This window comes from Plectropomus leopardus, chromosome 3 (assembly GCF_026936395.1).
Source record: "Plectropomus leopardus strain MGB_pleo_1.0 chromosome 3, ASM2693639v1, whole genome shotgun sequence".
NCBI lineage: Eukaryota > Metazoa > Chordata > Actinopteri > Perciformes > Serranidae > Plectropomus > Plectropomus leopardus.
This window is the reverse complement of record NC_142178.1, coordinates 8,979,724-8,995,608: the sequence shown is the minus strand read 5'-3', so window position 1 is coordinate 8,995,608 and position 15,885 is coordinate 8,979,724. Positions and strand designations below refer to the sequence as shown.

Genomic DNA, 15,885 nt, shown 5'->3' with positions numbered 1-15,885 from the left:
AGATGCTTGGTGTAGCCACAGTAGTCAACAGAATGGATGGACACACATTAACATGCACTCTGACTACAATCAAAAGTTTGACTCACTGATAATCTCCTCTTAAGAGTATGTCTCTTTAATGTGTTGGTGTGTTCCTGGCATTTGTTGGAGTCAAAGTCCATCTTGGCTGGACGTGTGTGTGCGTTTTTTTGTCTAGCTGTGTCAGTGTGTGTGCATTACATTTAAACCTTCATATACATCAAATTGTCTCCTGTTCCCCTGGCCCCTGCTCTCAGTTTCAGAAATCACTGAACGAGTGCCGATGCTAGGTAGCTCCCATCCAACCAGAAATAAAATAAAATAAAATCTAAAAAATAAATAAATGAAATAAAATAAAATAAAAGTAAGACAATTACAATGCAAACCATTAAAAACTTTACCCCCACTAAATGGAAAGCACTTTAAAATGCAGTGTAAAGCTCAGTGATTCAATGGGGCATCAAACTAAATAGGGAAGAACTCTTGTATCTTGCATCATTTTTCCAAGCAGCAACCCCAGAAGCTGAAAATTGAAGCGTGTGTGTGTGAGTGCCAAAAAACTGCAGTTCCTCATACAGCCACTTGAGGCTGGCTCTGAGAGAGAGTCAATCCCCATAGACCACTGAGTTAAAATGTCAAAAATTTACAGTGGAAAAAAATATGTTTACTGGTACAAAACACAGTTTTCCCATTCATCCATGTTTAAATTTAGACTACAATTAACTTCTGAGAAAATGTTTCAATTAAAAGGACCACAGAGTAAATGGTGAATGGACCTGCAGTTGTAAAGCGCTTTCTAGTCGTTCGACCACTCAAAGTGGTTTCACACAATGAGTCACATTCACCCATTCATACACACATTCACACACCGGTGGCCGAGGCAAGCATACAAGGTGCCACCTGCTACTCAGTTTTTAACTATTCATACACATTCAAACACCTATAGAACAGACAACAGGAGCAATTTGGGGTTCAGTATCTTGTCCAAGGATACTTCACTATGTTGAATAGAGGAGCAGAAATCCAACCGCCAGCCTTCCAATTAGAGGACGACCTGCTCTATGACCTGAGCCACAGCTGCCCCGAGCATGCTAACTTAAGGTTAGCGCCAAAGTGACAATCATCTTATGGGCCCGGAGGCAACACAAAGTTTCCCCTGTGCTTCCCAAACATTGAGAGTGATTTTTTTTAAAAAAACAACAAAAAAACTCTGCAACAGTGAATAATAATAATCTGGTTGTTTGTCATCCCTGGCTAAATGTTCTCTGTATGAAATTAAATTAAATTAAATAAATTTGTAAAGTACCCTCACAACCCCTCAAAAATAGGGGCTTCCCTCAACAGCCACAGTGTAATTCAAACACTGACTGAGTGAAAGTCTTCAACAAACAGTTTAACAGTACAGTTAAGTACAGTTCAACAAAGGTAGAGCTGGCAGTAGAGGTAGCAGACTGTGTTGTATTCCTTTGAAATTATTGGTCTCTAAACTAACCCCATCAGAGACAGGTAGTTATCATGACATCTGTAATTTAGTGTCCGCTTTGATTCACCAGGTCGTACAGCAGGAGCCCCCTGCACCTGTAGGAGCAGAAACTGTGAGCCTGGCAGTGCTGCTATGTTCCACCAACTGAACAACAACATTTTTGCAGGAAGTCTTCCAGCGTCGCTTGTCTATATCTTATGAACGATGAGCAATCATCTGGAGCAGAATATCTTGGCACAATGTGCAGCAGAGTACTTTTACTGTAAATTAATTCACCAGGAAGCAGAGGACTGGCAGACAATGGCCCTGCATAGTAAGCTTTGCCTGCCTCACTCGATTAATTTCACGCAAGCGCCCACAGAGGAAAGCCTCGGAGGATGCTTTTACCAGTGCCTTCCTGTGTCTATCATAATGCACAAGATATAGGCTAAGTGACTACATCATGCCAATGTAACAGAATAATCTACTTTGCCAACTCGGTGTCTTTAAGCAGCACAGAGTCAACATATGAGTGCTTATTACAGACTTGTACACATATTATTGTGAATCTGAAACTGTCACAAAGCAGTTCTGTCACCCACTGCTCTTACTGACGCTGCCTTTCATACAAGTTATTTGAACAATATGTTATGGAAGTTTGTTTAGTAATGTCAAAAATTCATACTACTTATACTGGGTAGCTTACTCATAGGCCTGTACCTCCTTTTATATTTGGTATACATGGATTAAAATGTGTTTAACCCTTTGATACCTGAATCAGCATCACCTTTCTTGTGCTACTTTCAGATGCTTTTCGCAAGTATTTTAACCATTTTACCCTGATTGGTGCGATTTCTTTCAAAAAAAAAAATGGGATAAAGGCAATGATCAACTTGGTAAGACATATTAAGCAAACTGCAAGAAATTAGTAGATATAGAACATGATTTTCAAAGAACTAGGGAAAACTGAAGGGGAGGGGGGGTTAAGGAAAAACTATATACATACATATATATATATATATTTGAATGCAGAATTTTCTTTTAATTTTCACTAATTTGCTGTTAATTTAGGTAGTTGTTTCTTTTTTCATTCTCATTGCCCTCCTCCCATGTTTTTGAAAGACATTAAACCAATTTGGTCAGGTTTAAAAGTGTTAAGTGAACATATAAATTAATTTAAAGTACAACTGATAACATTGGCTTTATTTATTTATACCCTCACACCTATGAGTGGTCAAATAACCATCATATATAACTCTCTAAGAGTGTTAATCTCCTTAAAATACCAAGTAAGTCAGTATTGTTAATTATGAAACACTTAACCATTCTTGCATTAAAAATACATATGACCTATATCCAACAACATTCATTCTATGTTTTTTTAACGATATAATCCTCATCCAACGATGAAGTGGGTGAAAATGCTCTCACCTGCAGCCTCCGTCTTCGGATGATCCCAGAATCATCCATAGCGCGTGCTCGGGTTCACACCTGTCGCAGGGTCTCGTGAGGTCCTGTGGTTTCCAGGTGACGAAGGCGAGGAGAAGCGCCACTCTCGCGTGGCTTTCAGCGAGAGTCAATTTACTACTAAACTGAAACGCTTGGCGGAGTTTAGGCTGCTTTTAACATCATTTACCAGCCAGAAGCAGGTTATTCTCAGAGGGTTAATTAGTGCTGTTATGGTCAGTGTAGCAAATAACAAACGGAAAGTGTCTTCTCGCGTTACAATAAAAAAACTACAGTATAAAATAAGACCAAAGTCTATAAAAAAAAAAAGTGGCGCTCCTGTGCTCGACCCCAGCCCACATCCCTGGCTGGCAAAGACTGACAGAGACTACTGACTAGGCTGCTCTGTGGTGGGAAGTGCTGAATAAGCGAGAGGCTGCACGGTGGGATCAGCGTGCACTGCATGAACTGAAGTCCAGCTGAGAGACTGAGAAGAAACCCCCCCCGAACAGCCAAGACTGTCAGACCCAAGCTTATCACATCACAGATTAAACAAACCAAACAAGTTTGCGCTCATCTTTTACCCCAAGACATCCTGAGCGAATCAGTTCAAACACAAAAACAACCTCTTGAAACTACACGTAGCTTATTGCACCAGCAAAATCAATCAGTTCAACCACAGTCATCCTTTTTGAAACGCCTTTATCTCAACGATCCTCCAAGCTGCAAGAAATCCGCTACATGTTAGAGTCCACAGGCGGCCAGATCACATTCAAACACAGGCTATGTGCTGAGAAGGCACCGGTGCATGCACGTACACAGAGTCATGCATATTGCACATTATTGCACAACTACAAATCTCGATTACAAGACACATCCACGCGCTGTCAGAGCTTCTGTGCGTTAAAGAAAACAGGCGAGATCAATGAGAATCTGTAGCGACTCTATACGTCCCTTTGGTGAACGATACACACACACTCATCTACGCTAAAAACAGGCTGATCACTCCACGTTTTAGTCCTCCGCTACACAGATTTGTCCGTTTTCTTCTGTTCTCACAGGTACACGATGTGTTCACTCTGTTCTTCTCTGGTGTAACATTGATTTTCTCGCGAAAAACGATCTGTGGTCGCTACCCAGGCTTCGCTCCATCCACAGCTCTTACCACCCACTTCCTACTACCAATGACGTTTAACCCTTCAGCGACCAGAGGCTTGCATCAGCCATGGAAGTGTTGTGTTTATATGGTTTCAGACCAACCAGAAGTCAGTCAGCTTCGAATTTCAGGTGCATCAAAAACTGCAAAACTATTTCACATTTCAAAGGCAACAACATATTTTAGGGTTGGGTAAATTTCATAATTTATGAATAACCTCACTGAAAAGAGGGGGAAAGCTGTATTTTCTTAACTTCCAGCATATAAAAGGGCAAGATTTTGCTGCAATATTTGATATATCAAATGGTCAATTAAATATATTTTATTTGCATTTTGTCCACTTCTATTCTTTTTTTTTTTTTTTTCTTTTGCATTTCATGGTCCAAACTATTCATGGATTCTATGGAAAAATAATTGGCATTGATAATGAAAAGATTTTTTAGCTGCAATCCTATTATCATGACTATGTTGTCAACTGTCCTATTTACATTGTGATGTCCATCCTTTATACCCCTTACCCACCAAAATTAGCACATGTAAAAAAGCGTTTTTTAAACGCAGGTGAACCCATGAAATATGTCCTCCCCCCTTGCTAGTAGACCAAAACTGTGTACACAACTCTGCAGCAGAAGAGTATCTATCTATGTGTGTGTTTTGTTGGTTTGTTTGTTTGGTGTGTCACATTTGATGTCACTAACAGGCCAGAAGACAGGTTAATAAACAGACAGCAGCATGGAGACCAGTGAAAACTTTACGGTGGTTACTTCTTTTCATATATTTCTTGCTTATTTTGTCTCTCTTTCAAACATAGTGCAGGCTAATTTGGATCAGTGTTTGGACTGAGATGGATACCTTTTTTGTGTGTCTGCGGGTCATTGCATCTCACCAACAAGTGGGCTAAAATTAGTGCTTCCACTTGGGTGTTGTGTTTCCATCAATACAGATCGGAGCCTGAGCTGATAAATATCCAAGTTTAGAGAAAAGAGTGCAGTTACTACACTGGCCTGTCTTCTACTGAACAAGTGTGGCATCAAACTCAGAATTAGTGTATATTTACAAAAAACAATCAAGTTTTTCAGTTTCAGTTTGAACATTAGATATTGTGTCCTTGTAGTATATTCAGATGAATATAGGTCAAAAAGGTCTTGCAAATCTTTGCACTCTGTTTTTATTGGAGATTTACAGAGTCCCTGCTTTTTTTGGAAAAAGTGTTGTAGAATTTTTTTTTTTAATCAAAATTAGCGCAGAATTTTTTGTTTGAGTACTGACTTAAACAGTAACAACTAATCACTGTTTAGTTACTTCATAGTTTAAGTGGTTTGTCAAGATGCGTTTATGTTGTTTTGTCTGTCCATACACTGTATGTGTGTCTGAATTAACAGTCAACACAGCCTGCCGTCATGCCTCCATTGCTATTCCGATGAAAAATGGCATCTAGCATTATGCATTATTCAACATTCACACACCTGTCACACATGGGATTCACTGCCACATAACATTTCACAGCTCCTCACCCTTCACTTAGTTGCATCCCTGATCCAAATGTTAATGAATGAACGCTGGCATAGAAACAAATTCCCACCATGGTGATTTTAAACAGAAAGATCTAGAGAGCTGTTAACATATTAACTGAAACTGCGTGTCTTCTGCAAGTCTAATATTCATTTAAACTGAACCGTCTCATCCTCACTAAGTTTGTAGATATATAGCCAATAAGGTAACTACATTTTCTGATCAATACTAAAGGAAAAGCCAGCAATAAGCAGCAGTAATCACTGACTCTGCTGAAACAGGTCAAAGTCTGTCACTGTGTTCTCACAATGTGGTACGTTTGTCAGGATGAGGTTTCAATGTTAAACATTCTCACAAGAAAGAAAGCAAGAAAAACGAGCCGGCCAAAGGTGGCTGATGGGACGGATCAATGTGAAGAGAAAAACACACAAGAGGCCGAGCAGCTGGTCCGGCTCCGGCTCCAGGTCGGAGGGAGACAAGAGGGAGACTTAGTGGCTTTTAGCATCGTGGCCTTAATGTTCCCCGTGTCTCTGAGCAGACGGAGCTGGCAGGCTTTAGCCCTTCTCACCCCGAGATTTACTGCTGACAGATCACTCCAGCTCCAACCTCAGCACCCCACCACCACTTCAGGTCTCTGACTCTCAGCTGCACATATGAGCAAAAAAACCCTCATCTATTAGTTTAACAGCACCTTATGGTTTTATACATAAAAAAAAACTGCAGTGACTTTTTTTGTCAATTTATTGCTGCACATTATTTTCTACTAGAATAATTAAATAATCTTTTAAACTATGAAACATCTAATAAAGTGAGTAAATGTCAATCATGACTTTACAAAGCTGAAACCAGCAGTCCAACACCCCAAAATATTAGACTTAGAACCACTAATAACAGTAAACTTATTTTTAAACTGGATTTTTTTGTATAACTTTAAATAACCTTTTTTATCTTTAATCTTTTCTTTTGCTGCACCTTTGGCATTTCTAATGGTGATTTTTATTTTTTTAAATCATTTAGTAATGAATTGTAGCTTTTATATTTTATATCCTTACTTTTTTTATCGTAAATCTGTATCTTTTATTATTTGTTATACTTTACTGATCTGTAAAGCACTTTGAATTGCTCTGTGGTTTAAAATGTGCTATACAAATAAAACTGCCTTGCCACATATGACAAAGAAAAAACAAGAAATGGTCACATTTGAGGAGCTGGAACCAGCAACTATTTCACACTGATGCTTGAAATGACTAGAGTAAAATTATTTGTATTATTTATTTGATTATATGTGATGATAATAATTATCAATAATAGATAATAAAATTGTTACAGATTCATTTCATGTCTATTTTCAGATCTATGACTCAATAAAGCAAAGGACGCAGTAATACGTTGATACCAATATTAGGCTTTTATTCCTGAAAACCTTTATAAAACCTGACGTCAGCTGTTCATGAGTCCTATGGCTTCTGGAATACAACCAAAGTTATAAAAGCACTCCAGATGGCGTAGCTTAAAAAAGTGATGATGAACATGTGTGGGGGCATTAACAATCGCATATGCATTTTGGGGGATTTGTTTAGCATTGCATGTAAGCTGTGTGAGAGATCTCTGTGCCAATAATTTTATAACAGTGGTAAACAATACTGCAGTCAGTTCTTGTCCTTTTGATAAAGGCATGTAGGATTTTTTTTCACATGTAGGATTTTTTTCACATGTACAGTAAAGAGTTTGCAGGTCTGGACTGTTTCCTCACACAAAGGTATATTCTGGGAAATTTAGTACAAAGATGGAGAATTGACTAAAGGCAGATTAAAAACAATTAGCAAAATGTTAGTATCATGTACCAACAATCACCAAAAAAATTCCCATGATGCAACTCAATAGTGTTGAAAGTTGACCTTCTTTCAAAGCTCCCTCTAGAGCCACAGAGGATATTATTTAAGTCTTTTTACTTTTAAACTGGGATTTATGGGTAAAGACGGTGGAGTGTCCCACACTTAGGCCATGAATGATTGTTATGTGACTCTAAACTCTATACTTTTGGTGAAATTATCATTTATTTAGTGTTGGACACATTTAAATCTATGAATCATCTACCACAACAGTTCACAAATACTTACAATATCAGATGTTATTGAGTGAGGATTCAAAAAGGTATGCAGACATTATTTTTATAGCACCACACTAAAGCCTCCTGTTAGCACTATCATTTGGAAGTCTAAATGTTTCTATGTGTAATGGCTGCTAACAAAGCCTGCGCACTCTAACTACAGCGGTATGTTATGGGGAATGTTGTCATTGGCCTTTTTTAAGCAGAGGTAGATAAAAATCTGGACAAAGCAGTCGCTGACTGGGAGACTGTCTCCAGAGCTGCTCACTGAAATGACCTGTGATTGTCCAAAGTGTCTCGTCACAGGCTAGAGTTTTTAAAGCCTGGAAACAGAGCCAAGATGGGTTGCAGAAATCTAGTTTTCTCTTAAACCACGTGTATTACATTATGCTTTTTATGACATTTTTGCACAATGATGCGTCAACAAAATTGCCTACCCCAACTGTTAAAGCTTATACTGATCTGATACTAAAGCATTAGACTAAACTGGGAGCCAGTCTAAACGTGCACTGGTGTCAGCAGGTGAAAAATGACATTTCTGGCAAGTGACCCAGTTACCAGCTTGTCTGACTTCTGTAGCACATTTAGCCTATGCTGCTTTTCTTATTAATATTAAATAATTAATGAAGGCACATGAATTTTACATCTTTTTTGTTCATTAGGTGCAGTGAGATTTGGTGAAGGGGGAGGAGGCAGCAGCGTACAAACCTTACCAGGCACAGTTTGAACAGACAGACTCTGTTTCAAAAACTCTCAAAAAAAATGCCACCCTTTTTTACAGGATGCCCCTAGGGAGGTCACATGAGGTCAGCTCTCTGCAGCCAAAAAGCTTGGCAGGGCTGTGATTTGGGATATGCCTGCCGCTTGTGCAATCCCATTTCCCATCCTGGTAAGCCTCTCTCACAAGAGCCACGTCAGCTCACATCTCTTCATAGACTGGAAGTGCCTCCCCCTGCATTCACATCTGCTCGGTGTGTGTGTGTGGGTTAATAAAAGGAGTCAGCATTTGTGTAGGCATAATTTTAAGTTAAAAAAGTAACAGTAAAATTGAAGTTTTCCCCCTGTGATCAATCACATAAACCAATGTGTGTGCAGATGCTTTTATGACATATAAGCAGTCTAAAAAATAAAAAATAAAACACCTGGAAAATTGAATGCAATCTAGTCTACAAGACCCAGGATAAATACTACCACTGTGAAACTTTTTTTTTTTTTGTAAAGATTATGTTTTGGGGCTTTTATTGCCTTTAATGGACAGGACAGTTTAAGCGTGAAACGGGGAGAGGCGGGGGCGACATGCAGCAAAGGGTCGACGTCAGAATTGAACCAGCGGCCGCTGTGGCAAGGATACAGCCTCTGTATATGGGGCGCCGCTCTATCCACTGAGCCACCAGGCGCCCTGTGGAACTATTTTTAATAAATGCACAGTATGTTATTTCTGCTGCTAGAGCTCTCTCAATCAAATCATAACACAAGCAGACTTTGATGGTGTCATGAAAAAGCATGGAATCATGGGAGTTGTTGTCTTCCTTGCTAAACACTATCACCAAAAGTCTCATTGTGTAAATATTTTGTAAAAGCACCAATAATCAATCCTATAATATCATTGCAATATTAATATCAAGGTAATTTGGTCAAAAATATTGTGATGTCTGATTATCTCTGCATCTCTCAGCCCTACGATTATGTTACAAAGTGTTTCAGCTCTTAACAATATAATGTGTTTATGTTAGCAGTCTACCCAGGTAAATACAGGGGCAGGGTTAAAACTACATGAGTGCAATACATTATTCACTCAAAGCGACCTTGATGCTGGAGACTGCGTCTGGTAATTCAGATGTACGTCATTTATTACGACTGTGCCCCGACATTTTAAAATCCCACCCTATAATGACTCTAATTCAGCATCACAGACAATAAATCTTCACAAAACGATTACATTTAAAGCATGCTTTGACGCCGTAACTGATTTGAAAGAAGCTCCCTTAAATCAAGCTGTCGTGGTTTGGCCTTTTTAAGCTCTGAGTTTGTCTTTGTTGCCATGAAAATTAATTAACATAAGTGCTGATTGTTAGCTGTTGCTAATTGGCATTCATTCAACCTAACATGACCTGACTTTGCAGCACTGTTTGTTATTGTTAGTGTAAAGAGGAGCAGCGTTGACATTTTTACCATCTGGTTTTAATTAGCAACTTGATGCCCTGTGCATTCCTGTGTCCTTCTTTCAGTGATCTAACACAATAGCATTACATTCTGTAAAACAAACTCAGTCGTCATAATTCACGCTTCATAAACCCCGCCCCGCTTGCCGACCAGGTTAAGGACAGGTGAAATTAATATTAATGAAAACTCTGGAGGCCACTGAGTGCATGCTGAAATCACAACTGTGAAAATGTCTGCTGTGAAAAAGGTAGAGTACAATATTTAGGAAATCATGTACAAGGCAACAACAACTTCCTTATGTTCAGCTATTTGACAATTCGCCCACAGCTTCTCGTCTTTTATCCCCAAACTCTCCACTTACATCTCCATTTCATCCTCCTCGTTTCCCCCTATTGTCGTCCTCACTTATCCACTATCTCTCTCACAATAACTCTCCTTATCCCGCAAATCTGCTTCCTTAAAACACCTCTTTTCTTCTCCTTTCTGCTCCCACCTTCTCATTTCTAGCTCTGTCTGTACAGAAGTGGGTCACAGACTACAGCTGTGCTAAAAGCCTTGTCTGGGAAGAGGAGCTTCTCTAAATAAAACACCATGCGATCAGCAGTCTCGGGGGTGCCTCATCATACATACATAAAGCTAACAAAGATCGAGGGAAGAGGGGAAGGAGTTCGAGAGGAAGAGATAACGTATATGCCTCTTGATTGGATAAGAGGTTTCTGGCCTTGTTTCTGTAAAGACAGAAAGCCATTTCCTCTCACATGTATTATATATAGGCTACAGAATTTGATTTATACAAAACTTAAGAGCATAAAGTATGCAGTGTGAACTCAGTTCTGCCACCAGCTGCTGGTTTCATTTTTTTTTTAGCAGTGTGATGCTGGTGTGCTGCCCATGCAACATTGTAGGTCAGTGTTATGTTACTGCTGGGCTAACACCATGTATTATTCTTGTTACCTTTATTCATGTGCATCATGTACAGGATGTTGTGCTATGGATCTCTGTGTTGTTCTACCTGCCTGAGGGAGGGCTGCATCTAACAATAGGATTCTTACAGTTTTAAGACTTTTTAATGTCATTTGGGACAAAATTTAAGACCAATTTTAGAATAACCTAATCAGATCTGGTTAGAACTGGGAAATACCTAGCATTTATGAGTGATTTTTAGTACTGATGTTGTCTGCCTCACTCTATATTTGGGATTATTCCACTGCCGTAATTATCATCAGGAAGAGTCTAAGAAGAAGAATTCAGTAAACTATCAAAAAGAAAATTTTACCAATTATTTTGTAATTTTACAATGCAACTTCAGAAAAAAGGCAAGTCATGACATCCTACTTCCACTGTCTTGTATTTTAAGACATTTGAAAGACTGATTTGAGACTTTTTAAGACCAGATTTTTAGATTAATGAATTCAATACCTTTTAAGGATCCACGGGCATCGAGAACAACTGCAAAACTATATCAAATCATCCGTTTACAAACTTTCGCATAACTTGTGCAGTATACTCCAAGTCTCATTTTTTTCAGCTGACTGTCAGTACTTCCAAAACACATGCATCTTTGCAAAACCTTTCCATTAACAGTCCCGTGCATGGACGAGTAGCACGTCTCAGGATGGAACGCACAAGCAGAGTTCAAACTCGCGCTTTAGCCCAGACGCGCTGCTCGTGTATGGAAGTGTTAGGAAAGTCATGTTCTTACTGAATATGCATGTGTTTACAATACTGGATAAATGAGACTTGGATTATTGATTATCTTGCATTAGTTGTTTGAGTTAGTTACCAAATGTTTTGCTGTAGTTTTGCTGTTGTTAAATGCAGACTCCTTTTACTCCAATTCATCAAAAAATGTTCTCGTTTGAATTCTTTGTTCACCATGGAGGTATGGGAGACAAAAAAATTTATTAACTAATTTAACACAACACAGGGTGAATAATTGATATGCAAATCATCATTATTGGGTTAAAGTATTCCTTAAACTGGAAGAGTGTGTAGCTCGTGGCACAGGTTTGCTCAACACACAAACGGTGATGGCAGAACACAGAGTGTGCAAAATATCTTCAGAGCAATGTCATTTCTCCCACTAAGTCAAGCCACTATGTAGTCTATGTATAGTTAAAGTGAAATCATACTATGGGCTGTTAAGGACAAAAAAAAATTGTCACATTAGAGGCAACACATTAACATTTACGCATTTTACTGCTATTGTTCTTGACCTCACCCATATGTAAACCCTTGCTCTAGCAAAGGAGAAAATGTTTACTCCAATGAAACATGCAGGATACATCACTATTCACTAGAATGAATAAATACAAGCACCGACAGGCACAGAAAAGACGTGATACAGTGACACTGCGGTGCTCACAGTGACACCTTCACAGCTGCGGCATAGATCCAGTTGTTTTCACGCTCGTTTTCCAGTGGCATGCCTGCACCTGTTATGTTCTTGATTTGGCGGCGTTGCAATGTTTGATTTTCACCATCCCTTTTTTAAATGGTGCACAAGAGGAGACTAATGCAAAGGAGAGAAAGCATGAATTGCATTAAATTTGAGCTTTAAAAAAGCTGATATTAGCTTGTTTAGTGCAACCCGGATGCAAATGAGCTGCTAGCTAACTCTGGTGCATTTATTGTACATTTTGTACTGTCACTGCAAAAATTAATAAAAAGATAAATCAAACCCAAAAGTCCTCCACTCATGTACTGAAATTTTGATTTGACTTAAACAAAATACAGCAGTTTTCATTTTGAGGCAATAGGGACACCATGTGGAAAAGGCCTGCTATTCCAATTAAAATGAGCCACCATATGTTGAACGAGCCAAGAGAAAAAAATGTCAGAGCAGCTCGGGGAGCTCGATGGGGATAATTGAATCTGACGGCCAGGCACAACAGAGTCTGTGGTGACCAGAGAAACACCGCTGATCCACAGATAAGAAGAAGCTTTCGATCAGACTGCTCCCTTTGGACCAGAAGTCGTGGGAATATACAAAAAACACATAAGTCACAACATTACAATAGTTAAGAACATATATAAGTTCATGGGTACAGACTTGACTCAAAGGAAAATCACATAGTTATATCAGAACATATAACTCCTTGTACTTTTCTCTGACTCGTAGTTAAAGCTTCACATACTGGCACGACTGTATCGCCACCACCCATTCATTCATTCATTGAAAGCTTTCTGTGTCAGTGGTGGAAAAGAACCAGCACAATCCAATTAGCACAATTAAAGAGATGCCATGAAAAGAAACTGGGACTAGGTGTAACGACCTCGGGGATTAGAGGCCCGCTGACCTCATGAGACCCAGGTCACAGTGAGGAGGAGAGTCCTTGGTGCTGAAAACTGTTTACAAGCCACAGCTGTGGCAGCGACATTTCCATCTATTAACTAAAAAACCATTATTTGTACAAAGTTCTTAAGTCATTCAAGATTTCACTTTCCGATACGGACAAACAAAATAATTTGCTGGTTTTAAAGAATTTAACACACTGGTTGTCACAGATAATAAAAAAAAATATATATAGATTAAAAAAAGTGCAGCTGCTGACTAAATATAGCTAAAGCATTTGATGGTTTGCAATAAGCCTAATTTTTTAAAATCAATCTGTCAGTTTGAATAACAGCTTCATTGTTTTAGTATTATGTCACAAAATAATCAAAATCACCCATCTCAAATCGTCGTGGTTTATAGTAAGACTTCTTCCAAAACCTCAAGGACATTTTATATACAGAGATAAATAATGGCGATATGGAGCAAATTGCACGCAAACATTTACGAGGATTAAGTCAGAAGATATTTCGCATGTTTTCATAGAAAACAGCTGAAACGATTAATCTGTTATCAAAACGCAGATTAATTTTCTGACAATGTGCTCATCGTTTCAGCGCCAGTCGGTGTTAATATGAGCAAGGCCATCCAATGTCATCTCCCTGTTTAACTACCAAAATGTAGTGGGACACACTGAAGTATTTGCACAACACAACACAACACAAAAATCTGTAAGGAGAATAAAGACGTGGGCTTTACAGATATTTTAGTTAATGAAGGGATTTGACTCAATATGATGCAGATACAGAAATCTAAAGGATAGTTTACTAACTTTATGTGAAGTATAATTTAAACAAGAGACAAAGATCTCATTGCTCACTGTTACGCTCAGGAACATTATGATAAGCCCAAGTGACCGACAGGTTTAATGCCACTCCAGAGGAGGAGAGAGTTAGTTGAGGTGAAACTGAGAGTGGGGTTCTTTTTTTTGTTTTACTGTCCTGTTTACGATGAATTAAGGGATGTACTTTTTGTAAAATAACATCCACAAATGTTGATTTCTTTTTCTCTTTCAACTGTGAAAAACTTGCTTCAGGAAGGAACCTTTTGTTGTGGCATATTTGTTTGCCAAGCTTGCGAGTGAAGGCAGAATATTTAGTTTAAAGGTTCTCTATGTAACCATTCAAAGAATTCACACAGTACAAACACCTATTTTCTGTGTAAAGACATAGTGGAGTCATGTCGTCCTGAGCAGAGAATGAAACAAGGCTTCCTGTGTGTGTGTGTGTGTGTGTGTGTGTGTGTGTGTGTGTGTGTGTGTGTGTGTGTGTGTGTGTGTGTGTGTGTGTGTGTTGTATTCCGAGCTTCCCTGTGGTTTGTTGTCGTGAGGCGTTCTGGCTAAGCATGCATGTTAAAGCATGTGCGTATCCCATTGGCCGGCTGATTGCCGCCACTTTGCACAGCTCTCATACAGCAGTCACTGTTAATATTGAACGGCACTGTCGTGAACGCCAGCATGGTTACCACTGTTATCTCTGTCAGCACTGTTGCTGTCGTTTAGCACTGTTTAAGATTATTTTTGGCTGTTTCTTTGCCTTTAATAATAGGGCAGCTAAGATAGATAGGAAATATGGGGGGGGGGGTCAACATGCAGCAAAGGGCCGCAGGCTGGAATCAAACCCGGCCCCCCTGCGGAGGACTCAGCCCATATGGAGGGCATACTCCACCTGGTGAGCTAGAAGTCACCCCTGTTTAGCCCCATTTACGGAGTTAACACCTTTAGCTGCTCGCTGCTGGCTCAACAACCACCATGTTGAGAACCATGACCAAAAAACTCATATGCCCTGAATTTCACGTACAGCCCCTTTAAGACTGAACTGTAAAATAACCTGTAATAATGTAATGAAATGAACTGTACTTAAATATTGGACCTCTGCAATTGCACCTTGGTGTCTTTTAAAGCCAAGAGGGTTAAGGCATTTTGTGTGCATGACAGGAAAATAACACAAATCAAATAAAAAAATTTACAAATAGCAATTAAAGTTTGACAAACTATGTTCTTGGCTGATTACATTACATAAGAATGTTAATTTGAATTTTTAGGTTGAGTTTTATTATTTAATTGTCCTGTTCTGTGTCTTCATCAGATTCTTTCCTGTGAATCAGCCTGGATCTTTAATTGATCTTCTTTTCAGTCAGTAAACATGGATATCAGTCTACAGTGACTCATTTTGGCAGCTCCCCTGTTATCAATTACGGCCTGTAATTAGTGGAAAAACAAACTTGCTGCCAAATATTCGGTTCTAATCTGTTTCTCCTTCTGAGCACCTTGGTCCTTTTTGTCTGCTAAGACAGAGCTATTTATTGCTCATATAAGCGATTGCCTTGCTCTGAGAGACATTTTATCTTTTTTTTTTTTTTTTGCTGTAACTCTGTGGCGCAACAGTACAAAATGTATACAGTGCATATTAGGTAGTGTTGAATACAAAGAGAAACATATGCACCATTAGTCAAAACTAATGGTGCATATGCACTGGAACTAAAACATGATGTGATGAAATGACCCTCATGGCTGAGTGTGTACCTCTCACCTGTTGTGCAGCATCATCTTTGTTTATAGTCTTTCCTAATTATATGTTTACACACCAGAGTTTACTGTTTGCAAGCTTCAGTCCCATAAACAACTCAATACATTCACCATGGGTGACTGGCATGGTGATCTAATAGAATTACAGTAGACAGTC

The 15,885-nt window shown here is 39.0% G+C and overlaps 1 protein-coding gene across 2 annotated transcripts in view; it reads right to left on the bottom strand.

The window, feature by feature from the left end:
- Positions 1 to 4,090, bottom strand: part of mast1a (microtubule associated serine/threonine kinase 1a) — an 89,175-nt gene extending 85,085 nt beyond the window's left edge. For both annotated transcript variants that reach the window (XM_042485278.2, XM_088075510.1), the window contains exon 1: positions 2,912 to 4,090. In XM_042485278.2, coding sequence (XP_042341212.2) covers positions 2,912 to 2,950 — 39 coding nt within the window. In that variant the 5' untranslated portion in view covers positions 2,951 to 4,090. The remainder of the gene's footprint in view (positions 1 to 2,911) is intronic.
- Between the last annotated feature and the right edge of the window lie 11,795 nt (positions 4,091 to 15,885).